We start from the raw sequence: 26861 nt of genomic DNA, 5'->3' as shown, positions 1-26861 counted from the left end.
ACATAGGCGAGAGGATAATAGGAGTCAGGGTGCTCAGGACTCAAACATAAATTACATGGGTTGGAGTTGACATTCATGACGGGGATAGGCTTTTGTTGAATAGAAATAACCTCTACCTTTTTAGTTAGAGATTCGATTAAATTTTAAGTTCGATCGGGTTTCATCTCAAACATATACGGGCGCCTTAACCGTTGGAGAAGAACTAGCGAGCGGGGATATCATCACTACCCCCACCATTATTGGCGCTTTAGTTTGATCTTCTAAAAATTTGTAAGCCTCCGAGGCTCCTTTACTTAGGAAACTATCCCCATTCATTATGTCAAGGACTTCTTGATGGTGATGTAGAAGTCCTTTGAAAAAAGCACGAACTAACGTGTCTTTTGCTAGGTTATGGTGTGGACACTCTATAAGCAGATCGGTGAAACGATTTCAAGCCTCAAAAAATGATTCATGAGGATTCTCGGTAAAAAAAATGAATCTTGGAAAGCATCTCATCCGCCTTTAGGGGTGGGTAAAATGTTCCATAAACAAATTGAACAAGTTTAGCCTACGAGTCCACAGAGTTAGGCGCTTTAAGCGCTTAACCAAGACGCCTTTATCGGCTAAAGTGAAGGGGAATACCCTCGGTTTAATTTGTTCCGCACCAACCGTAGGATGGTGGAATGTTGTAAGGACTTGTTCAATCCTACGATAATGCCGATAAGGTTTTTCATGGTCTAAACCATGAAAAACGGTAACAAATTAAATATGTTTGGGGATTCAAAATCCCCACCGGTCCGCTAGAACGATGCAAGATTTAGGGCTATCGCCAAGGCTTTGTAAAAGTCGAGAGAGAGAGTCTCTTTTCTTCACCATTATGTCGTGTGGTGGGTGGATAGTAGCTAGAGGTGTAGTGATTGGTATACTCGATAGACTTGTTTGTTGACGCTGACGGTTAATTACGCTCGGTGTTTTTCTCCCACCGCACCTTAATCTCATGCAAGTCTAAATCTAAACACGACAACACTCCAAACAATCTTGATATATTAGTATAAACCTCTAACCGAGATGCGAGGTTTGGAAGAAAGGAATACCTGATTGCGTCCTTGCTTCACTTATGAATAGTGTCTTGTTTACGCGTGTTCAATGTATATAACAAGTTAGAACACTGAAAAGCTTAAAAAATCGAAGTTCGAAACAAACCCTCGCGTGGAAATCCAAAATCATTCAAATTTCGAGTAGCGCTGGTGCTCCCTTTGGGCGCAGGTGCGCTCTGTGTAAACTCAAGTTACAATGTTTGAGCTGGTCACTCGGTTTTGGCGTGTCACTAGTGGTTCCAAGCTTTTGCAGTGTCGTCAATGTGGTTTTTTTTTCGCGGAACTTTTCAATGCTGAAATGGACAACCACAGTATGAATCAAACAAGGGTGGGTGGGTTTAATGGGACTTAAAAATGACTAATTATACTATGAAAACAATGCTAAAGGTAACTAAGATGGCAGCGGTGCCATTTGATAAGTATAAAAATGATAATTTACCTACGAAATGAACGATAAAACTCAAAACATAAGTAAACTAAAACTTAATACGTGCTTAATTTATCAAGTTTTCTACTCTCAATTCTATCGAAATAGAGTGGAGTAACAAATTCATTCCACTCCTAGTTCTTTAGCATGGAATGATCTCTAGTCTAATTAATCGGTCTTAAGTCTAGTGAGAGATTTACGAAGGGAATTCTATACTACAAGGGGAAAACAATTAACAAGTTACTTAATAACGAAATGAGAGAATATTAAGGGTTTGAATCTAGATAAAGAATTAAAGGGAATTGAATCCACCTTAACTCGACTTAATCCTACTAACAAAGACTCGTCGTGATCCATATTGAATGCTTTGCATATCAAAATAGTAATTATAATCCCTAATTATACATGGCATTTCTACCAATTCATAACTAGCATGTGAGCGATTAAACCCATTCTCATGGTGAATTAATCGGTCCTAGAGTGAAATAATTATCACGACGATTCCTAAGTTTAACAAAGATCAAGCGCCATCAAGGCTTCTTCAACCCCTCTAATGGAGGTTTAGCCTTGATTCATAGCACTATAATTTCCCATTGAATTATAACTAGACATCATATAAAAATTCTATCTTTATGCAATTTATCTAAACAATAATTGAAATCTTAGGTAATAACTAGGAATGAATAACAAGTAATAAAGGAATTTAGATCTAAACAATTGTAAATGACAAAAATCGAAATTGACAAACTAACTATTTTATTTATCAAACTAATGAAGAACAATGATTCTAAGAGTTTAATCTAAAACAAGAATTGAATTTAAACTAAACTTAATTTAATTAATGAAAACTAGATCTAGAATTATCTATAGTTTTAGGTCTAACTAGCTACCATTAACAAAGAGCTAAGCTTTTGTTTTTATATGTTCAGATCCAAAAATCGTGCATGGGCTTGGAGCCATGTTTTGGGCCAGAGAATCAGGCCCAAAACTAAATACTTTCAGTCCAAAAATGCCTTTTCAGCTGCGGTTGTCTTTGACAGACTTTTCGTTCACTTTTGCTCCTCTGATTGGGCCAAGGCTTGGACCATTGGAAAGCTCTTTCTGAGCCGGTCGTTTTGACATAAGGTAGACCCAATTCCGAGGTCTGAGTCCAAAGATACGGCCTTCGGAAGTTCTCACGACTTGTGTCTTTTCAGCCGCGTTGACTTTGACTTTTCAGCTTTGACCGGGCTTTAGAAAGGCTTTGTCTTCTTGAATCTTGGCCTTTAATCACGTAACTCCTCAAAGAACCGACCTTTGCTCCTTTATCTCGCTAAAGTGGCACTCTACACATAATGGACTTTGAAACCTAAAATGCATGAAAACACGTAATCAGTATTAACTCTTAATTATTACTCACATAATTGGTCTAAAAGTATGACTGTTACAGGGTTAAAACTACAGTTTTGGGCTCTTATCAAATATGAACCCCCATAGATACCAGTTCAGCAAGAGACCAAACAGAATTTCACTCCTGTCACTAACAGAAATGCTCGAGGTATGAAAAGTATGTAAATGAGCAAAATTCGTTCCAAGCTCTAGTTGAGAGTGAGGATGAGATAGAAGATGATATATCTGAAGGGGTCCATGTGGAATACTTCAGTGATCATTTACCCCTGAGGGATGTGGTGGTAAAAGCTAAGACTCGAGCTCAAAAAAGAGCTGTTGAGCTTGAAAAAGAAAGTGCGAGAACCAGAAATGAGAAGAGCAAGGATATCCACATCAGTGAGATGAAGAAAGGTCGCACCCAAAAGGTCAGGGAAGAAAAAACATTAGATGGGTTCGATGACAAAATTTTGCGCTTGGAATATCATAGGGCTTAATGATTTCAAGAAAGCGGATGAAATTTATAGTTTCATTTTGAAGAATAAATTATGTCTCCCCGGGTTTGATGGAAACTAAAGTAAAGGAGGCGTAAGAGTAGCATTATTAGTAGTAGGTGTGCACCTAACCGAGTTTTGTTAATAACTACAAGAGCAACCTTAACCGGACGGATTTGGGTATTATGTGATCCGAATCTTGTATCAGTACACAAGCTGCATAAAACCTCTCAGTTTATCCATTGTAAGGTGTCAGTGCATTGTAACTCCTCCAGCTTTTTTGCAACTGTTATCTATGCCAGTAATAACAGTCAGGATAGGGTGGGACTATGGATGGATCTTAAACAGCTACACCAAAGCATCTCTGAACAATGGTGTTCTTGGGTGATCTTAACAATGTTCTTTTTTCTCATGAAAGGATTGGGGAAGCTATGCAATCGAGGGAAACGATACCTTTTGGGGAATGTCTAGCTGATACAAGGCTGTATGATTTAAAAGCATTAGGGTGTTTTTACACTTGGACTAATTATGGGTCTGGCAGTAACAGGAAATGGTCAAAAATTGATAAAGTGCTTGTAAATGTTGAATGGTCAAAAGTATTTGCATATGCCACGGCTGAATTCTTAACTTAAGGTATCTCGCACCACTCACCTATCTTTGGGTGCATCCGGGTTGAAATGGAAAGGGGGAGTTTCGCTTCGTTTATGCAATGTCCGACACTTCATAAAGAGTTTAAGGAGGTTGTACAGCAAGTTTGGGATGTTGAAGTGGTTGGTAGTCCGCTTTATATCCTGGTTCATAAGTTGAAGTTGCTGAAAAACAGATTGCGCAGATGGGCCAGAACTCGCATGTCGGACATACATCTTAAAATAGAGGCAGCAAGAGAGGAGTTGAAAGAAATACAAAGAAAACTTCAACAGTTCCCTCAGGATGCTCAGTTAACTAGGCAGGAGAAAGAGGCTAGAGATAGGCTCTGTACCTTGATAGAGATGGAGTATATGGATTTAAAATCCAAGGCAGAAAATGATTGGCTTGATTATGGGGATAAAGGAAACAAATTCTTTCATCAAGCTATCAAGGAAAGAAAGAATAAAAACTCCATTTGGGTTATGACTGATATGGAGGGTGTAAAACATGAAGGGGGTCAATGTCTCAAAAGCTTTCCTTCAGTTCTATCAAGGTCTCCCTGGGTGTTCAATCCCAAGCTATGTGCTCGATGCTTTGTTACAAAAAAAGATCCTATCGTAAAAGTGGTGGATCAAGAGACAGCAGATATGCTCTCTAAAGATATATCAGATGAAGAGATTACGAAAACTCTTTTCTCCATGGAAGATGCAAAAGCCCCGGGCCTGGATGGGTATAATGCTTTTTTCTACAAGCAAACATGGGATATAGTGGGTAGTGATTTCCTCAGAGCTATCCAATCTATCTTCAGGAATAACAATATTCACAGAGGTACAAATACGACTTTCCTGTGTTTAATTCCAAAGAAAGCTATTGTTTATAAGGTTGATGAGTATAGACCGATTGCTTGCTGTAATGTTACTTATAAATGTGTTGCCAAGGTTTTAAGTAACATGATGAAACATCATCTGGAAGAGTTAATAGAGCTAAATCAGTCGGCTTTTATCCCTGGAAGGTGTATACAACACAATTTGTTGCTAGGGCATGAGCTTCTCAAAGGATATACAAGGAAGCATGGTCCCCGAGATGTACAATCAAAGTGGACATTCAGACACCGCGGTCACCGGGAAACATTGATACTAATCCTTAAAATATTTGAATTTCCCGAGAAGTTTATCAAATGGCTTGTCATGTGCTTCACCTCTCCTTCTTATTCTATATTGGTGAACGGATGCCCGCAGGGGTATTTTGAACGCAAGAGAGGGCTCAGGCAAGGAGACCCAATATCTCCATATATGTTTGTGTTGATCATGGAACTGTTGGGGGGCCTCTTAAAGTAGGGTTTGAACTCACGAAGTATTATTCCATATTCAAGGTGTCGAAGACTTGCCATCACTCACTTGAGTTTTGCAGATGATGTTCTTCTTTTCTGTAAAGGGGAAACAGCGTCTATTACCGCAGTAAAGGAGTCCATTGATTGCTTCTCCAAGCTTACAGGTCTCAAGATTAACTCCATGAAAACTTATATGCTCACTGGTAGCATGACAGAGGACTAGTCTTCCTGTAAAGTACCTCGGATTACCTTTTATCTCTGCGAGAATAAGTTCCAAGGACTGTCTGCCTTTGATTGAAAGAATATCGGTTAGAATCTCAAACTGGAAGAATAGAGCTTTATCTTATGCGGAAAGACTACAGCTTATATAGTCTATTCTTTCTTCTTTCCACATCTACTGGGCTAAGACCTTTATATTGCCTATGAGAATTCTTGATAAGGTGGCCAAGTTGTGCAACCAGTTCCTCTGGGCTAGAGTGTCTATGCAAAAAAAGATGCATAAAGCCAGTCATGCAAAACTGAGATTACACAAATCTGAATGGGGGGTTAAGCATTATGGATCCGCGAGTGTGGAACAAAGCGGCATATTGTGGTCTAGTCTTTAAAGTGGCGAGAGCTTTATCTTATGTGGGAAGACTACAACTTATACAGTCTATTCTTTCTTCTTTCCACATCTACTGGGCTAAGACCTTTATATTGCCTATGAGAATTCTTGATAAGGTGGCCAAGCTGTGCAACCGGTTTCTCTGGGCTAGAGTGTCTATGCAAAAAAATATGCATTAAGCCAGTCATGCAAACTGAGATTACACAAATCTGAAGGGGGGGTTAAGCATTATGGATCCGCGAGTGTGGAACAAAGCGGCATATTGTGGTCTAGTCTTTAAAGTGGTGAGAGCTTTATCTTATCTTGGGAAGACTACAAAATTTTATCTGATCCCTATTCTTTCTTCTTTCCACATCTACTGGGCTAAGACCTTTATATTGCCTATGAGAATTCTTGATAAGGTGGCCAAGCTGTGCAACCGGTTTCTCTGGGCTAGAGTGTCTATGCAATAAAAGATGCATAAAGCCAATCATGCAAAACTGAGATTACACAAATCTGAAGGGGGGGTTAAGCATTATGGATCCGCGAGTGTGGAACAAAGCGGCATATTGTGGTCTAGTCTTCAAAGTGGTGAGTAAAGAGGAATCTTTATGGACAAAGTGGACCTGGGAATATCAAATAAGGAACAAGCATTTTTGGACCATGAGGATACCGCATGACTGTTCTTGGACCTGGAGATGCATTCTCAAACACCGAAAGACAGCTCGAAACTTCATACGATGTTTGATAGGAGATGGTGAGGGGACTAGCTTGTGGCATGATCCCTGGATGTCATCAAAGCTGTTGATCCATGATAATCAAGCTCGAAACTTACTGCAGGATTTTCCAGATGACGCTAAAGTGAGTGAAATGATTACCAATGGTAGATGGAATGAGGTGGTAGCACAGTTACTAGAAGGAGAGCTGAAAGAGAACATACTGCAGAAGATCATCAACCCAAACATAGGGAACGATCTAGTTGTGTGGACTCCTTCCAGCAGTGGTAAGTTTACCTCTAAATCTGCATATAAGGCTATAAGGAAGGTCAGAGAGAAAGTCAAATTTCACAAGCTGGTTTGGGGTAAGTTCACAGTCCCAAAACACTCGTTCATAACATGGCAGCTGTTTGCTGGGTGCCTAGCCACTCAAGACAGGTTGATACAATGGAGGATTATCACCACTTTGAGTTGTTGCTTCTGTGAGGCCCATCCCGAAAATTTGAAACATCTCTTTTTCAACTGTGAGTACACACACAGTGTGGGCAACAGTAAATTAGCGTATGGGGTTACAAGCCACTATTAGTGATTCTACTTTAGAATGGCAGAGTATTTTTCGGTTAAGTCGGCAAAGTTCGGTGAAAAGTGAGATAATCAAAGATGTTGTTTGCGCCACAACATATGGGCTCTGGAATGAGAGGAATAGCAAGAAGTTCAAACAGAAATCTCATGCAGCTGCCACACTCTCTAGTGATATTATCGAAAGGATGCGAAGCTACCTCCAGAGAGTGATAAAAGAAGCAGAAGATACACCGAAAACTAGGAAGATCATTGCCAGTATCGGAATTGTATTACCGCTGAAACAGAGTACTCCAATTATAGGACAATGGGTGAAACCACTTCTTGGAATGATAAAGGTTAATACTGATGGAGCAGTAAATGCTGAAGGAACGGGATATGGTGGAGTTCTAAGGGATCAGGAAGAGGTACTAGTTATTACCTACATGGGCCACTCAAATCTAAGATCGGTAATTATCCAAGAGCTAAAATGAGTTGAAGCTGGGCTTTTAGCAGCCCAATACATGAACTGTAAGAACATATTGGTTGAATCCGATTCCTTGAGGGCAGTTCAAGTGATCAACGGGAGGGAGATATGTCCTTGGTATTGTCTAGAACTGGTTCTTTGTGGATCGAGAACCATGAGGAAGTTTGAGTCCGTTGTCGTCTCCCATGTGTTTAGGGAGAGAAATAGAGTGGCAGACTGGCTGGCCAAGGCCAATACTGCTATGGGTAGTTGTCATCCTTGTGAGAGTCAAAGCACCTTATATAGCATGCCTCCTCTAGCGTATGAGTTAAATGTAATAGTGGAGGAGGATGCTAGGGGTATGATGTACCAAAGAAGTTACCTGATTTTCTAATACAGGTTGGGGCCTGCCTAACCCCTAACTAATTCAAAAAAAAAAGGCTTTGTTGAGTTTCTCATGTATTGAGTAGGAATACTTCAAGTACAAAGACTATTCCATGCTTAAATACTGTTTTTACCATCATTTCTACGTTGATTGTGAAAACCTGTGAAAGCACGCAAATATAATTATTTCACAATTATTAAACACATAATTAATTAACCAAAATGTTATGTCTCTATGGGATTTTATATTATAGTTTTGGATGATTATTAGTCACAAAAGACCCCCCACTCCACCTCGAAACTACTAGTTTATCATTTGCTTTTTCAAAATACCAAATTACCCTTATTGGAAAGCGGGAAGACTTTGGGTTTCCCCCCAAAACAAACAGTAAAGATTAATTATAATAAGTATGTTAATAAACCCCTATTTGTTTGCCTTAACTTTCTCTATCTCTTTATCTCGACGGCGGATGCTTCTGTGTGTGTCTCTCTCTCTCCCAATGCTCTCGATTGCTGATCGTCACTACTCTTCTCTCTCATTGCTCTCAAACGTGTTGCTATTCTTCTTCTTTATACGTTCCAATGCAAGCTTCGTACTGGTACTAGATTTGGCTCGTGTCATATGATACTAAAAAGCCCCAGCAGAAGCCCGACAAAAAAAGCCCAACTACCCACCCAAAAAGTCCAGCCACATTTGTTGACTTCAAACAATGATTCAATACTCCTGTTGCCACTTATTATACTGTCTACGCCCTATAAGCCCTAAGATCTACCACGTCATAAGCATTATAAGTAGATCCAAAGGTTAAGGTTGCTTTGTTATATAGAAGTTACAGTTATTTTACCCGAATAGTTTCAAGATTTCAACTTTCTTCGATGGTTTTGTTAAATTTGTACTTAAGTTCAAATTTGTATGCATGTATTGTAATTTTATTTTGTTACTGCTCTACTATATTGTTATATTAATTTGTACTCAGTGTGAAGGTTGTTGTTGTGTTGTTTAATTAATTCAGAGAGATGGTTGAGCTAGCTAGGGTTCAGGGTTCTTAGGTTTCATTATGGTGGGAGATGGGAAGAATCTGTTAGGAATGGGGTTGATGTATCATGTATGTACATATGTGGGTGGGAGAAGACATGACACTGAGTTGCTTGATGGTGATAAAGTAAACATGCTTGATATGATTAGTTGGTTATCAGAAAGGATTTCAACACCACCTGATCCAGTGTTTGATGCAGGAGAAAGAAGATTAATGACATATGATCATGATTTGTTGTATATGTGGATGCAGCAGGGTTCACTCATTTGTATGTTAAGGTGATTGTCATTGAGGATATAAGTAGTGATGAGGATGAGGCAAAGAGTGGATGTTGAGAGTGATGAGGAGTCTGAAGGATATGATATGTTTGCAATATGTCTGAAAAAGAGTTTGAAGATTTCTCATATAGACGTGTGAAGAAAGGCCAAGTGTTTGATCTTGATGACTGGCCAACTATTGAAGAAGTGGATAAATTGTCCAAGTTGGCAACCTGTAAGAAGCAAAGGCTTTTCGAATATAATATAGAGAAGCCTAGGAATAAGACATTGACTTTAAATGGTGGGCATGGGACTTTATAGTGTGGGAAACAAGTTGGACATGGAGGGGACCAGTTGGGGGCAAGCCAAGAAAAGTCTAAACAAAGCAAATAGAGCACGTAGGGCAAGGGCAAAGCCACTGCTGAAGGTATATTGTTTGCTCTTTGCCCCTGTGATTTTCATTTCATTTCATTTTGGAAGTTCATAATCATTTATGTATTGCGATGAATCAAAATTTGGAGATGATTTTGAATCTTTTTTAAGCTTTTGACCTTCTTCTTATACTGCTGAGGAGGTGTTTGGTACCAATGGTAATGGTAAGATATAGATTTAAACAAAATTTTAATTCCAATTTAATGGTTGTTGTCTATCTATAACCTTGCTTTTTGGATTGTAGATCTACCAATCTTGGGAGTTAGTGTTGTAAATGTGGATCAAGTTGATGATGAAGAGTACTACCATAGTGCAAGCTCATCAGATGAGGAATACATCCCAGATGAAGGTGAAAAGCTAAGTGATAGTGAAGACATAGATTTGGTTAATGAAGACAGCCTGAATCAAGGCAAGTAATTAGTTCTTGATGATAACTTAGTGGATAAAGTAATACAAAGAACCTTTGAAATACCAACTGATGAAAGTGTTTGTGTTGTTAATGTAGGGTTAAAGTTGAAAGTTGGTTAGCTATGGACGGATAGATATGAGGTTGTATGCTATTAAAAACAAGTTTACTTGGAAATACAAGAGAAATGATAGTGATAAGCTTGAGTTCATATGTAAGGTTGAGACTTGCAAGTGGAGTTGTTATGTGAGGGTCACAACAGATGGCCATACCATGAAGCTTAAGAAGTTGAATAACATACATACTTGTGAAGGGGATGCATAAGATAAGAACATATTGGCAAATGCAACATGGATTGCAGATGTGATTGAGGAGGATATGAGACAGCATTGTAAGAGCTATAAGACTTGTGATATTCAAACAATTATGATGAGTAGGTTCCAAGTCAGAGTCAAGTACTGGCAGACATAGAATGCAAGGAACCATGCCATGGAGAAAATATATGGAAGTTATGATACTTCTTACTCAAAACTGCCTAAGCTGTGTATGCAGCTTTTAAAAACCACCCGTAGAAATATTGCAAGGAAATCTAGACATGAAAACTTCAAGAGTTTTAAGTAGGTGTGTATTTATTTCAAGGCTTGTTTGGATGGATTTGTGCAAGGTTGTAGGCCTCTCTTAGGACTTGATGGGTCATTAAAAGTAAGCATGGAGGTGTATGTCTATTCATCATTTCTTTGGATGGTAACAATGGCTTGTTCCCTATTGCCTTCTTTATATGTGGTTCAAAAAACACAAAATATGGACCGAATTTTTAGAAATAATAGAGCCATACTTGAGTAACCATCCTGCAAGACTTACGATTATCTCAGATAGGCATAAGGGGTTGAATAATGCAGTGGGCAAGTGTGTTCCATTACTGCAACCGAGATTTTATTTCAAGCACATGGTAAAGAACATGAAAACTAGGTTTAGAAGATTAGAATGCAGCCAAGGAATTTACACCATCCGAGTTTGAGAAACTAATGGATGTGCTTGAAAAAAAAAAGTTAGAGCCAAAAAGTATCTGATGAATGAAGATCCAAGATTATGGGCAAGGCCCCATTTTGATCATGTTGTAAAGTCTGATCATTTGTCTAATAACTTTACAAAAGCTTGAAATAGTCACATTCTAGAAGCTAGAGATAAACCTATTGTGAAGATGATATTTCAGTTATTATGGTTTTACAAATAAAACTGTTGTATGATAGGAAAGAGAGGTTTATTACTTTGATTGATCCATTTGTGCCAAGGGTGATGGAAATTATTAGGAAAAGAGAAAATGAAATTAGTGATCTTCATGTGGGTGGTTCTAATAATGGGAAGTTCTTAGTAACTCATACATTTGACAAATGGTGGTACGTAGATCTGCAAAGATAAATATGTAATTGTAATGAATGGCAAGTCATAGGGATTGTATGTGTTCACGCCAGGGGTCGTCATCAAGCCAAGGAGATTGTCGTATGTTCAATGAGTAAAGTTTACCTACATTATTTATGCTTGCTTGTTACTTTTATGAATAGTTGTTGTTACTTGAGTTACTTTTATTGTTTTTAGATATTGTAGCCTTTACTTCATTGTAGAAACTTATAGAAGAGCTTGCAGTAGTCGCATCACCCCTTATTTGCATGAAGATGAATGGCCAGTGGTGAGTACAATCTTTTGCTTTTTTGTTTGTCCTTTTAATATGTTTTATGTTTATCCTATCATTTTTAATTTTTTGTGATTTAGACAGAGGCAGCCTGACATGCCAATGATTAATAGAAGAAGAGGTGAAGATAAAACTACAACAACAAGGTGCTCACGCTGTGATGGATTTGGGCGGCATAATGCTAGAACTTGTCAAGATGGTGAGGTGGGTGGCAATATGAATTTACCCATTGCAGGAGGAAGGGGTGGGAGACCAAGAGCAAAGGCAATGCTTAATCCTTTTATACATAAACCAATTAATGTTGAAGATGAAAGCCAAGTACTTCAAGCTGCCAAAGAAAGGGGAAGGGTTAGGGGAAAAGCAACTGGTGAGACTGGAGCCAATGCTGGTGAGGTTGGGGCTTATGCTGGTGAGGCTTGAGCCAATGCTGTTGAGGGTGGGGCTTATGCTGGTGACAATATAGCTAATGCTGGTGACAATATAGCTAATGCTGGTGAAAGTAGGGAAAATGATGAACTGGAAGAGGAAGGGGTAGAGGAAATGCTGCTAATGCTAGGACCTATGCTAATGAGGGTGGAGGCAATGCTGGAGAGGGTAGGGGAGGTGGAAGAACTAGAAGAGGAAGGGGGAAAAGAAATGTTGTTGAGGCTGGAGCCTATTCTGGTGAGGGTAGGGGAAAAGGAAGAACTGGAAGAGGAAAGGGTAAAGCCAATAGTGGTGAGGGTGGGGGAGGTGGCAGAACTGGAAGAGGAAGATGTAGAACCAATAGTGGTCAATGTGAGGGAAATGACACAACTGGAAGAAGAAGGGCCATAGTCAGTGCTGAGACAGGTCAATCAAGGCAAACACATTCTACCATGACATTTCAGAGTATTGAACAACCCAGTCAATCAAGTCAGTTACAACCAATTGAATCTCATGTAAGGCTAGTGTTATAGATACCAGCCATGACTCTTATGCCACCTATAACACCAAGTGGAAGGCCACTAAGGCATCTTGTTCTTTTTGTGGACCTTCAGAGGCAGAGACTACACAAAATAGTTTAATTAGGTCTTTGCTGTTATGTTTTGGAAGCATTTTGTATATGTCGTTAGTGTTATGTTTATGCTTTCACTTAAACAATTTGACAATGCTCGCTTTTGAAGCACTACTATGTCGTCTTATGTTTTGATTGCTATGTGTTTTTTGATTGTATAACACTAGTGTCAATGCTATGTTTGGATCTTCAAGTTTGGTTTGTTGTAAATTTTGTGCATATATTGCTATGTGTGTATGACAAGTATTAGTAGATCACTTGTAACAATAAAGTAGGTCACTTCCATTAAGTTACATTAAAGTGATAGCTTTTTTTCAATTTCAGTAACATCAGATACACTGCCTTTAATTTGCATCTTAATACCACCAGGACCATCAATGCTTAGCTTCACTTCCCACCTTCCATGGGGTTCTCCACCTCATTTTTTTGGCAAGCCTATTATAAATAAGATCAGTAACTCTTTGATGCTAGCGAGGTTCGAGCCCCAGACCTCTGGTATCATCACCTAAAGGTTTTATCGACTTTGCTAGTCGGCACCTGCCTCTCAACCTCCTTCACAATGCCTTTCATAGTTTTATCCTTTACAACACCTTTTATAGCAACATCATCAACCCACATGAAACCCTTACACCTTGGTGCTCCATTGCATCCAATAAGGAACCTCTTTCCTTTGCTATGTTCCTGCTCATTCCAACGAAGCTTCGTAGTTTCTGGACATCATGGTTTAGGACAACGGATGTCATGCCAAGGACAATCAACCTTCCAATGATCAGATTCCCCACAATTAAAACAACCCTTTTTGCTTCTCGATGACATTCCTTTCTCGTAACTCATTGGTACCTCAAAAATCAGAACAACAATAAAACTTTATTTCCCAAATTTAGTAAAGCATTTTGATTTTACTCAACTGACCAATTCGAGTTCAGACGAATCAAGGAAATAAGATGACAAATGAAGGAAGTGAGAGGTAAGATGAATAATGCAAGAGAATGTGAGATGGATTAAGTTGATTTGACCTTATCAAAACCACGGCCATGAGAGAGGATTTCAGCACAATTGTGTGTTTGGTGAGGAATAAGTCGTTGGTTGTTTATAAAGGATGTATAATGGTAAAATAGGGATATAATCTTAATGACTAGTTGTAAGGGTAAATTTGGTATTGAAAAAGCAAACGATTACCTGACAGTTTTGAGACGGAATCAAGATGGAGTGGGGGGGGGGGGGGGTGTCTTTTGTGACGATTGTTACTTTGGGGGGACGGGGGGTGGGCGGGTTTATGCTTCAACCCAAGTCCTAACCCGACCAAAATATGTGAGCCCAAACCCAACTCGGGTTGGTATTTTTCTCGGGTTTTTAGGAGATAAATAACATCAAAATTGTAATATTATAATGAAATCAAAGGGATTTGATTATTTAAAAAGAAAAATAATTTGTATGATTCTATTATTCTCTTTAAAATGGATATTTTCAACCTTATTTTTGTCAAAAATATATCCCTATAAGAAAACAATATAACGGAATAAAATGAATGAAGATATATGCACACGAGCTTGGGTTTTTCAGTTATTTGATATTCTAGCCTAACCCTTATTTAATTTTATAAGATGAAGCCCAACTACGGAACTGAAATGTTAGCCCAGGACCAACAAAAGTTGGGTTTTAGCTCATCGGGCTTGGGCTAACCCGACCCAAATTTCACCCCTAGGGTTTAGTCAAAATACCCATAAGAACAGCACATCCATCACACTCTGAATCTCTACGAGTAAGCCCAAATAACAAAAGCCCAAACAAACATCCCCTAACCCTAGAGATGAAACCAATATAAAAACATACTTATTTCGTTTCTTCATTTTCTCCCCTGAAGGAAAGCAGAGCAGAGCAGCGGCAGAGTCACCAGAACAATGAAGTTCAGTCCTCGAGTGACGAGTTCCCGTCGCAAGAACCGCAAGGCACATTTCACGGCACCATCCAGCGTTCGCCGCGTGTTAATGTCTGCCCCACTATCAACAGATCTCCGTAGCAAATACAACGTTCGTTCTGTCCCAGTCCGCAAAGATGATGAAGTCCAAGTCGTTCGTGGTACATACAAAGGACGTGAAGGTAAAGTAGTTCAAGTTTACCGTCGTAAGTGGGTCATTCATATTGAGAGAATCACTCGTGAGAAAGTCAATGGGTCAACTGTCAATGTTGGTATTAATCCATCCAAAGTTGTTGTCACTAAGTTGAGGCTTGATAAGGATCGCAAGTCTCTTCTTGAACGTAAGGCCAAGGGTCGTGCTGCTGACAAGGACAAGGGGACTAAGTTTACTACTGAGGATGTTATGCAGAACGTCGATTGATTGACTCACTCTGGTTATTACTTTTCATGTTTTTACTTAGATGTTTTATTAATTTTGGATTATGTGCTGCTGTTATTTTAATCAATTATGTTGAATGCGTAATGGATGATAGTGTTATTATATTGATGTGATAATGTAGCTTTATATGTTAGTTACAAATGATCTAAATAATAAGTTGTTTAGACTTCTCAGTTATCCGATGAAATGATTGTACTTTGTGGCGTTTGATTTGGAGAGCGGAAACTGGAGAGATTAGCCTATCAGGTAATGGTGAGCTTACATTTGCTAGATTGGTGAGTAATGCTGGTGATGGGAAAAACTGTATATGATTGGAGGAATCGGAAAACATGGAATATTAAGAAGCATGAAGTTGTGGGGTTTAAGAGGAGGAGAAACAAGAAGAGAATGGATGGAGATTGGGAGTTTGTTAGAGATATGTGCAAGAAGTTCATGTACATTTGCTCCCATAATTATCAGCATGTTTACACTACTATACATGGCCAAGAGGCTTTGTGCTAGGCAAACTTGGCATTGGTTCCCAAGTGCCCCTTCTTTGCCGGAGAAGTGGAGTTGTGGTTTCAAGTGGTTCTCTTTTGGTATGAAAGAGCATTAGGTTTTAGTAATGATCAAGTGATTGCTATTTTAATTTTGTATCGATTTCTGTTGTGTTTTCTGCAACTTGATCTTTGGTCTGAATGCTTGCTTATCTCTATTAAGATTTTACCAACTGGCTGGTCATAATCTCCAGATCTTTGCTTCTCTGTTGATCAGCTCCCAAAATTATAGAACCAGTTGGTTTTGATTCAGGCTTCACTTCTAGTTGAAGGTTAATTGATTGATGGTTTTTAGGTTCTAGACTTTAGAGAGCAATGCTTTGTGTAAAATTGACATGTGAGACATTTTTGAACACCACCAAATTTTGAATATCCTCTTCTTCCCTTTTCTAATATCGTAGTGTTGTGTTCCCCAAGAACGATTCATTGGCCAAGGTAGCGTCGTAACAGTGAATTGTTCACAAGTAGAAGAAAACAATTATCTTAAATTGTTGACTAAGGGAGGCTCGTTCCAACGGCAGAGCTGAACTTCTTCAGGGAAGTCGGCAATTGTAAATGAAGAGAGTTTCTTTCTCATTTATGAGATTTGCGATTTTGTTCTTCTCTGTATGAGTGAGAAATTGAACAGAGAAACTGTTGATGAAGACAGAAAATAGTACTCAGAAATTGAGATATTAATCTATTGTGAAACGAACGTATATTCAGTGTTATTCACTCACTCGACCACTTAGAATACGCACATTCAGGTCGCGAAGTTAATTTACATTTCAATCTAATATAACTCACAGGCACAGCTGACTGTTGTTTTCCTTTGCTATACGCATTCCATTCTTCCTTCTAGGCCAAAGCAAACATTTGGGAGTACGTATCAAAACACATTTTCACAAGAAATTATTTACAACGGATTGCCAATTATACATATACACAATGGATTCATCTGGTTTTATCTTCAGAGGCCTTTCCAATCAAGCCCTCTTTCAAAGTCTGAGCTGCCAGAATCAGGAGCTCTTGTAAATTGTAATGTTGGAGAGCCTACTCAAGGTTCTCACCAACACATCTCCAATTGAGGGTGTAAAATTACACCTCCACATAGGCGCCACTTAAGTGTCATTAGGATTTTACAACTCTAATTGTAAATTATTGTAGAGTCCATAAATATTCACTCTCTATTGTTTTCAATGGAGAAGCGTAAAAAAATTCAATTTTAAACTCGGATAACACTTGAAGTGACGTCTCTCTTTAAATTTAAGTGGGACGTCACTTCAAGTGTCGTCCGAGTTTAAAATTTTCAAATTGTAACTTTAGAAATAGATAGGGACGACACTCCAAGTGACGTCCAAATTTTTTTTTACTCAGACGTCTATTCGAGTGTCACCCGGGTTTTTTATTAGCTGATAGCGAGAGGGAAAATTTCCCAGCCTCTCTATCAACTAATACTCTATTACCTACGGTAGAAGGGCATCTCCAATGGAAAGTATAAACCGTATAGAGTAAAAAAATTACACCGTAAGTGTCAAAAAACTCTATCCAATGGGGGTGTTAAACCGTATGTAATAGCCTATCAGTTAATAGAGGGGGTGGGAAATTCTCCATCCCACTATTAGTTGATAAAATAGCCCGGACGACACTCCAACACACGTCCCAAAGAAAAAAAAAATCGGACGTCACTTGAAATCACGTCTCAAGATTATTAAATGGCTTTGCCACAGATCCGGTCCGTCGCTATGGGTTTGAGTGAAAATAGAAGTCACTTCAACACATTTCAACATTTATTTAATATCATTGCGATGGGCCAAGTCTGATACTCTTCTTTATTTTTAAATAAACGACAATTTAAGTCCGTCGCTATCTGTTTTTACACATTTTCTTCCACCTACCATTAAAAGAGCTATAAAGTGTAAATATAGACCTTATTTACTTAGGAGGTAGATAGAGTATATAATCCTAATGGCATCTATGTGGAGCTTATGTGGATGTGAATTTTACACTCTCTATTGGAGATGCCCTAACACCCCATTGAAAGAGTTTTTGGCATTTGGGGTGTAAAATTTCCACTCTATAACGGTTTACACCCCTATTGAAGATGCCCTTAATACAACCAATTACCCTTAGCAAAAAAAAAAGAAACAGGAGCTCTACTATCTCAAATCCAGCAGCAGAAAGAGAGTCCAGTTTTTCACTATTGGAACCCCACAACCATCTGTGGGCTCCAAGGCATGAGTTTCACCAATTGGTCCAGTGTCCGCTTCAGCTAACGAGCTAACAGGAAGAGAACTCCCAAGAGCTGTCCTTACAAGTTTTGCTTCGGTGATAATGCCATCGAGGGCTGCAAGTGTGCTAGAAACAAAGCCTGATGACGTTGAGGAATCTTTGGCCTACATAATGAGTGTCAGGCAGTTTATAATTTATATAACCTACTATTTTGGGAAAACGATGAAACTAAGTTTGCACACAAAAAAAAAGCTTCGCTATTTCAACTACCAGTGTATAAAACCAGAAATGAGCTGTGCCTACAAAGTTACTATTCATTATTCGGAGAAATTAAGATAATTAATTCATCTCAAAGGTAACGGAGAACATGTAACAAATGATGCTAGCCATGTCAGCTCAAGACAGTTACAACAGAATCAGAGTTAGTTAGGAATAACAAAAGGTCATAATCAAAATCAGTTAGGTGTAACAGAATGTCTAGTCACCAATTTATGTAGTGATTGTAAAAGTAGTATAAATACAAGAACTGATGTAATAATCATAAGTTTTTCAATTCAATTTTTAGTTTTCAGAATATTACTCATTTTCTTCTTTAAAAGGCACTACTTCTTTTCAATGACGGGATCATTTCGTAAAGGGGAAAATGCCATAGAGAAATTACCTTCAAGAGCGACAGGGGAAGCCTATGAACAGAGGACGTCAAGTGATCCATACTCTCTATACATTCTTTAGGGTTGCATTTTCGATCTTCATCCTACAACAGAGTTTGATTAGAAATAGAATAAAGGGTTAACTAGTATTACCCCCCTACCAGATGAGCAAATTAGGATTGCCCCAACTAGATGGGGAAATTAGGGTTTTCCCCTAAGTACACACAATAAAAAAAATCAACTTGGGTTGACCGTGTTTTTTTTTTTTTTTTGACCTAGATTTCCCCATCTAATCGGGGAAAAAATCATAATTGGCTCATCTAGTAGGAGTAATACTAGTTAACCCTAAAATAAATAACTTTAAGGAGAGAGTGACTTCTCGCTTAAATTCTTTTGATCGAAGAACTCTTTAACTAACTTATGCCTAGAAAGGGTTTCTTGAGCACAAAATAAACCGAAAAGTAACTATCCTCAAGGAAATTAACTTCAATCTGGCTGTCCCCAACCACAAAAAGTCTTGATGTTTGTTTACCTCAGAGGCTCTTTTTAAGCATCACAAAGACACGTTGTTCAACGAATTACATGTTTATGCTCCTATTAAAATATATCATATATGTAAAGTCCCATGTTTTTATAAGTGTGAACATCCATATCTAATAATTTGGTTATTTCACACCTAAAGTAGGAACCCAAGCAAGTATAAATGTGTAACTCTGGATAGAGAACAATAATTCAACTCAATCACTCTAACTCTAATCAATCTCCAATCTCTCAATCCATTGTTCTTTTTCTTGGTTTCTCTCAATATATCAATATCACAACTCTTTTAGCATCACCACTAACATGTAATTTAACAGTTCTATCACACATGGTAGAAGTAGTTTAATAGCATGTACATGCATTCATTAGACATGCCTCCATCGACAGCTCACAGTTTAGTATGTACCTGGCTCCTTCTGTAGTTGACATGGCACAGTATCTTTTGCCTCTTAGGTGTTTGGTCTGTTCGGGGGGGAGCAAACCAGTCCAACACTCGTTGACAGGGCACATATAGACGTTGATCTACATAGGAAATATGCAATTTGCTCCATCTTTACTAAAAGTGTTTCCACTCCTTATACACTAATACCGACGCTTTTTCAGTGACAAATGACGTCTCGGTCTGTTTAATCAACCATGAGATAGCAGAGTTGTTGGACTTTAATGTGTTCAGATAAGCTTACCAGAGCTTTAGATGGTGCAAATTATTACAAAAACTCAACCAATGATTGCTGCTCAAAGTGATATTTAATGTCTTAGTCATTTAATCGTCTATCTCTTCTTTTCACAGCCTCAACAGATGGAACATCTAGAGACAGACCGATAAAATAAGATCCATTACAAGGAATAAAGATATCATCTTCGTGAGAAACATGAACAAATAAATATCAAAACCAACATTTCCAAGACATTTTAGACCCTCTTGGACCATTTTAAACAAAAATAGCCTGCACAAAACATACTTCATTCTTTAATCGTCGTCCATGTAGAAGGTTTCTTGCTTAAACAGACCACCAAACACATTCTTCACTTCCTTTTTGGGTTCTGTTGGTGCTGCTTTTGATTTCAGTTCTTTCTTTGGCGTCAAAGAGCGCAGTTTAGGGGTGATTTGTTTGATGACTGCCTTCTTGGCTGGCAATGTGCGAGCCTTGGCCTCACCTCGTACAGTGGCAATCTGAACTTTTGGTTTTTCATCAGGCGTTTGAACAGCAGTTGCTATCTGTGAGCTGAATTCTTTCCAAGAAAATCCTGCACTCATATCTTTCGCTTTGTTGAACAGGTTCTCAACAGAGGTCCCTGCAGCCTCTGCCTTCTTTCGAGCTTCTTCTGCAAGGCTACTGGCTTTAGCTTCTTGTTCGGAAAGCTTTTTCACCTCTTCTTCTAGTTTCTTTGCTGCCTCAGCTGCTTCACGGGCTTTCTCAGAGGCTTTTATTGCTTCCTCCTCCGCCCTGGCTTTTGCCAATTCTTCAGCATAAGCTTGCCTTCTCCCATCCTCAGGAATAATGCTGTAATCATGAGGAAGATATTAAACCTCTTCCTAAAAACAAATAAATAACCAATACTGTAGCAGACACACACTTGATGGTTTGTGTAAACTTTTCCCAATATAGTAATGATTGAAGGTAGTAGGTAAATGCAGTTACCTGAAAAGTTGATCCACAGGTTTTGATGGTGCTGCTGGATCAGTAGAAACTTTGACAACCTGAACAAACATTATTGAAATCTTAGCATTCACTTCATTTTAGAAATAGCATACGTATGCATGTAAATCAATTAAAATCATATGACTTTTGAGATTGAATTCTTTATAAGAGAAACATATTAAAGGTATACTAAAACATACATGAATGAAAATATATACGAGATGGGAAACAAACTGGTCCATAGTTAAGGCGTATGCAATGGTGCTCACAATTTCTTTAGCAGATACCGCAAGACATCTCCAAATGTTTTCACAATAAGCTCTATTAATTAGTAGTCAGAAACGGTTCAACTTGATTCCACTTGTAGAGATTAACAGTATATATGTCATAATAGGAATTTTCACCATGGAAGCTTATGCGCTTATCCTTCAGTCTTTTTTAAATAGGGTTAAATTGAGTTATGAATGAGGACTGTACACTTGGATTACCCAGCAACTTATTAGGGATTGCTATAAGTTAACATTACCTTGTTTTCTGCCACAGCAGTATTGGAGAAGACATCAGCCACAAGTGACGCTATCTGTGACTTGGATACCTATACCAAAACAGCACGATTATCAGTCTATTAGATGAAACAAAATAAATAAATTAGTTAAATATATAAAAAATAAAAATTATTAATCATTGTCGCATACATTACATTACTTTGAAGTCGTTTACACCGTAGGTCCCTTCAGCCGATACCACGACATTATAGGAACTCTCCGGGGAGAAATCCTCTGTCAAGTTAGTCTTTATCAAGGTGTAACTCAAATCTGTTTCCACCACTTTCTCCAGAAACTCCGTTATTGTTAATGGTTGAGACTTTGCAAACATATTGCTGAAGAATGACGAAATCCCACCCAGTACACTGTACGTGGATGGGGACGAATTGGATTTACTATCATAAATAATTGCCACATGACCAACACCTGCAAGCTGAGAGGCTTGGATGACTTGTAGGGCATCGGCAGTGGTAACTTCGGAGCTGGGGCCATTTTCTGTGGGACCAATTGTTACCACAACTTTGCTGGCGTTGCTAATGGCTTTCGCAATGGCTTCTGCTTTTTCATAGGTGGACTCCACGGCAAACAGACGTTTCGATTCGTCAGGAGATATGATCTGCCATAATGAGAAATTTGGAAATGTTAAAAATAATTTGATGAGTTTTCGAACTCGTTGTTCTGCATTTTCGTAGGTCCACAAACTATTGCACCACTTTCCCCTTCGCCTGTTTGCTATTGATATGACTTTACTTCGCAATGATCACTCATCAGGCTATCAGCTGGTCCAATCTATCTTATGTACTACATGATCCTCCATTTGTCCTAAATGCATACCACATTAGCTAGACAGTCCTTTCAAAGACAATGACATTAGCCAAAGAGCTACCTAGCACCTCACTTAGGAAACATAATCTGTTAATTGAGTTGATAGCAGTTGTTCCAAAAGTGAAACTTATCTCGTCTTAATATGCTATGAGTTATATATGTTATGAGTTGTTTAATTTCTCGTTTATGCTTAACTTTGATTTACATGTTTTTCGTTTTTCTTTTTCTTTTTTCGAATACTAAGTCAGATTAAATTAAATAAAAGCTAATTGCGCTGCGCACAAATTCAGAACTGCTCTTAATCTGAAATATATTAAGCGCTGCGCTAACCTTGTATTTGGAGGCAAGAAGAGCAAGTTCTTGAGCAGCAGAAAGATCAGGCACACCAGCTCTAACAGTGAATCCTTGACGCAGGAGAGTCTGCGCAATACGAATGCCAGCTTGACCAGTTGCACCAGCCACGAACACTGTCCCCCCATCCTTACGTCTAAAGTTGCCTAGAGGAGATGACTTACTAACTGGTATCAATGACTTGACATCAGATATCTTCCCTCCCAAATCCTGAAAGACTCCATTAACATTTTCTAGTCCTTGTTTCTTGCCAAGACCAAATGATGCAGAGGGAGAAGGCCTACTTCCTTGGGCAGATACCCTTAGCTTTTGGTTCTTGTGACTTGGTTTTGAATGAGGAGTGGTGATGAAGAGAAACGAATTGGACGTGAGACTATGAGCCATGAATACTATGGTTAGAACAAGTTTCAAGTGACGTGAATTAATTTCTGTGCTTAGATATGAGTGGGAACAGATGTGATTTCTGTGCTTGAGATTATCTGGATGGAGAGTGTGGTTTGTGAACCTCTTAAATTTGGCCACGTCATATCATATATTATCTGCTCCAGCATGAGAACCAACAGTGATGCATGGTACGAACATTGACTTACAATACCCAACCAAAGTCAACTGTTATCTTTTTGGTCAACCCCCCCCTTCCACCCTCCCGAATTTAGGCCAATTAGCTTTATCTTTCATCTAGATGTTTCCAAGTCAATTGAGTTTGACCGTAATACTTTTTGTCAATATAAATGAAAAAACTCTAATACTTTTCAGGATAATTACATAAATACCCTGTGACTTTTAAAGAAATACAAAATTCAAATTAAATCATCTATGACATGTATACGCTGATCTTGTGAACTCTATCCGACATTATACACCACTCTCTAAGGGTGTGGATGTCATTTGATAAGGATTGGTATATAACAAAATATATAAAATATATAATTTATTTATTTATTTTTTATTGTATAAAATATTATATAAAATCATAAAATAATAATATAAAATTATAATAACAAAATAATAATAATAAATGATATATATATATATATATATATATATATATATATATATATATATATATATATATATATATATATATATATATATTTATACTAGTTTTTATAGTGGTAAAATGAATTATTCAAAGCAAATAAAATTTTAATTAATTTTAATTCTCGGATCGGATATTATCCGATATCCGATTCAGATAATTTTTTTAATATTCGTCGGATTTCGGATACGGGTTCGAATATCGGTATAAATTTTCGAATTCAGATTCGAATACAACCATATCTGTAACGCCCGTATTTAAAATACGTAATTATTTATTAATTAATTAATTTAATTATTTATATAAAATCTGTTGGATTGGATTTGGGATATGTGGGCCCCGGTTTTGGGCCGAAGTGCGTGTTGAGCTTGGGTTTGAAAGATATAATCACATTGTTCTAGAGAATAGGGTTTTTAGAGAATAAAAAATAATAATAATGGTGAGTAGAGTTTATCTCTCACCACTACTAAAACTATAATTTTTGTCTGTTTAGAATTTACAAATTTCATAAACTATGATTTTCGTCTGTTTAGTATTTACGAATTTACTATCGAGTGTTTCCGACCAGTTTTTATAGTTATTTAGTTCTGTCGATATCTTTTAGTTTTTATTTGAATTGTTGAAGCTCGACAGAGCGTCAATGCGGCGTCGCGAGTCCCACAGCAAGAAATCGCCCAGTATCTCTATTTGAACTTTTAGTATTATGTTATACTGTGATAATGTGCCTTGGGACTGTGGAAGCTTGGAGGCCGTTAATGGAGGCGCGAGCCCCATGAATCGTACGACCAGTTTATTTATGTTGTTTGTATTGGTGGGTGTTAGAGTATTGGAGAGTTGGGTAAACTGTTAGTGGTGCGGACGAAGCTCTGGAAAGGCGTTAATGGCGTCGCCAAGCCACAGGAGCAAATTTTCCTGATGGATTTGTTTGAACACTTTTTATACTGTGATGTTAAATAGTTGGTTGTTGATGTATGGTTGAAGGTTGGATTTGGATGGGGGGCTGTCGGAGGTGGTAGAAGCCATTAATGGCGAACGGTCTCAGATCTAGTTTTGGTCGAGATGTTGAATTCAAGAATTGAGGATTCACGTTTTTTAAAGTGGTGGGGGTTTGTACCCTCTTCATTTTCGGTTAGTTGAAATGGGTGGGCGAGTGGAGATTGTGGTGGTCGATTTTGGGTGGTGGTGGAGGAGAGAACTGATGGAGAAGATGATCGGTTTGGGCCTTGGGCCGAACCAATCAGTTACTTGGGCCGGTTTAAATCGTTGGGCCAAACCAGTTTTGTTAAGTTTGGACCAGTTCTATTTGTTTTGTTTGGGCCCGATTCTATTTTAGTTGTTGGGCCCGATTCTATTTTGTTTAGTGATGGGCCGATATTAATCTTTTTGGTTGGGGCCGTTCTAATTTTTTGTGTACATGGACCAGTTCTCTTTTTTTTTTTTTTTTTTTTGTGGGCTGGGCCATTATTGTTTTAAGTGGATCTGTTCTCTCTAGATATTTCTAGTTGGGCTAAATCTATTGTTGGGTCGGTTTCTAGTTTGGTTTTTATGTTGAATCCGGCTAACATTATTTGAATCTTTGGTTGAGTCATAGGCTTGGCTAGTTGGGTCCGAACCATGACCATAACTATTACCTTAGTCATGTGCGAATGAAGTGGGACGACTTTGCCTTACTTAAAACGAACCCACGGCTACATGGCTAATGAACCCATTGAATAATGGAAACGACAGTTTGACTTTGACAATGATGTGTTGACTTTGACCGTTGGCCGTTGACTGTTGACTTTGACCATTGACCGTTGACTTTGACCATTGACCGTTGACTTTGACCATTGACCGTTGACTTTGTCCTTTGGCCGTTGACTTTGACCGTTGACTGTGGAATGTTGACTTTTTCTAGATTTTCACATATTTAAGAATATAGACAAATGTAGTAATAAAATATTGTCGTAAATTGTATAATTTGGTTGGTCATTATCTAATTAAGATTTGACGTGAGTAGTGTGTAAAGCATATAATATATTGGCACGTAACAAGCGGGGAATTTTTATAAGACTTAGATATATATATTTTTTATGAGTATTAAATTATATCTGGACTTAGATTCATGGACTTTAGATTTTTGGGATTTGATTGTGGACCGTGGGGGACTGTTTAATTGTCTTTACGTTTTATGTTGTAAATTGTATGGACAAATCAAATGCTAAAATCTTTGTGGAAGCTTGTATAAATTTGGTTGTCATTATCTAAGAAAAGATTTGACGTTGATATTGTGTATATTTTGACACGTGTGAGATAGAAACTTTAGGAGATATAATATTCCTAAAACGCTATAAAAATATTATGCGATACGTTTTGAAGCAATTGTGACATTATATAATATGTTGGGATATATATATTAAATGCAATAGTTGTGGAGAAATAAATGTATAAACCCTACATTATTTTATCCGAGATGCTAGTAGAGTATTTGTGGATATTTCCCACGGAGTGTGGCGTTATCAGATGATAATACATTGGCGTGAAAGAATGAAAGTGGTTACTGAGATATAATTGAGATATTTCTAAATATTGTAGCTTAAATGCAATAAGGTATTTGACCTCGCGTGATATAGTGGAATTATTATGAGTTATAAAGGTATGACACTTGAATAAATTACGTAACAAAAATCCTAGAACCTAGCTACCCAAACTCATGGGATTTGGCCCTTCTGGCGTTTCAGTGAATCTGAATGGCCCTTCGGGCGTAAGTAATGTGATTGGCCCTTCTGGCGTTTTAGTGAATCTGAATGGCCCTTCGAGCGTAAGTAATGTGATTGGCCCTTCTGGCGTTTTAGTGAATCTGAATGGCCCTTCTGGCGTAGCCGAATAGTGACTTGATTATTCCGTTCACAAAATTAGAACGAGACGCACGATATTTTATGCCGAATAATGGCAGTACTTACATAATGGCTTTTCGTGTGAGGGTTACGGTGTCGCGCATCCCGCCCGCGAAGTAGTTACGCACGGAGTGGTTCATTATGTAAGGGGAGGCATGTGGATGTACATGTTCAGCGTTGGGAAGCGATTGTGGTAGCCAGGGAAACTAGGTAAGACATATATACGAAGTGATTTTAGGGACACACAAAGAAAGCCTTAATTAATATAATTATGGTAATATATTGGTTAATGATATATCTTTAGACAGATGATTGTATATGGTTTTGCATAAGGGTGGGTCAAACTAATTACTTGGGCAAAGACGACCCACTTTGTAATTGAGCATGAAATGCGGTAAATATAG

At 38.2% G+C, this 26861-nt stretch overlaps 1 protein-coding gene and 1 pseudogene across 2 annotated transcripts; one reads left to right on the top strand and one right to left on the bottom strand.

Annotated features, from left to right (window-relative positions):
- Positions 1 to 14728: 14728 nt before the first annotated feature.
- Positions 14729 to 15325, top strand: LOC147499619 (large ribosomal subunit protein uL24z pseudogene; annotated as a pseudogene). Its single transcript, XR_015195972.1, has one exon. The product of XR_015195972.1 is annotated as a large ribosomal subunit protein uL24z pseudogene (transcript).
- Positions 15326 to 19906: 4581 nt separating this feature from the next.
- Positions 19907 to 23106, bottom strand: PTAC16 (plastid transcriptionally active 16). The gene is made up of 5 exons (XM_086561408.1): positions 22522 to 23106; positions 21527 to 21982; positions 21348 to 21416; positions 20822 to 20880; positions 19907 to 20683 (listed from the first exon to the last, which is right to left on the bottom strand). The coding sequence occupies exons 1-5, from the start codon at positions 22924 to 22926 to the stop codon at positions 20149 to 20151; spliced, it is 1524 nt and encodes a 507-aa protein (XP_086417534.1). The 5' UTR covers positions 22927 to 23106; the 3' UTR covers positions 19907 to 20148.
- Between the last annotated feature and the right edge of the window lie 3755 nt (positions 23107 to 26861).

Source organism: Coptis chinensis, chromosome 5, assembly GCF_015680905.1.
Source record: "Coptis chinensis isolate HL-2020 chromosome 5, ASM1568090v1, whole genome shotgun sequence".
Lineage (NCBI taxonomy): Eukaryota > Viridiplantae > Streptophyta > Magnoliopsida > Ranunculales > Ranunculaceae > Coptis > Coptis chinensis.
The sequence above is the reverse complement of the archived record's forward strand: the minus strand, read 5'-3'. Positions and strand labels throughout refer to the sequence as shown.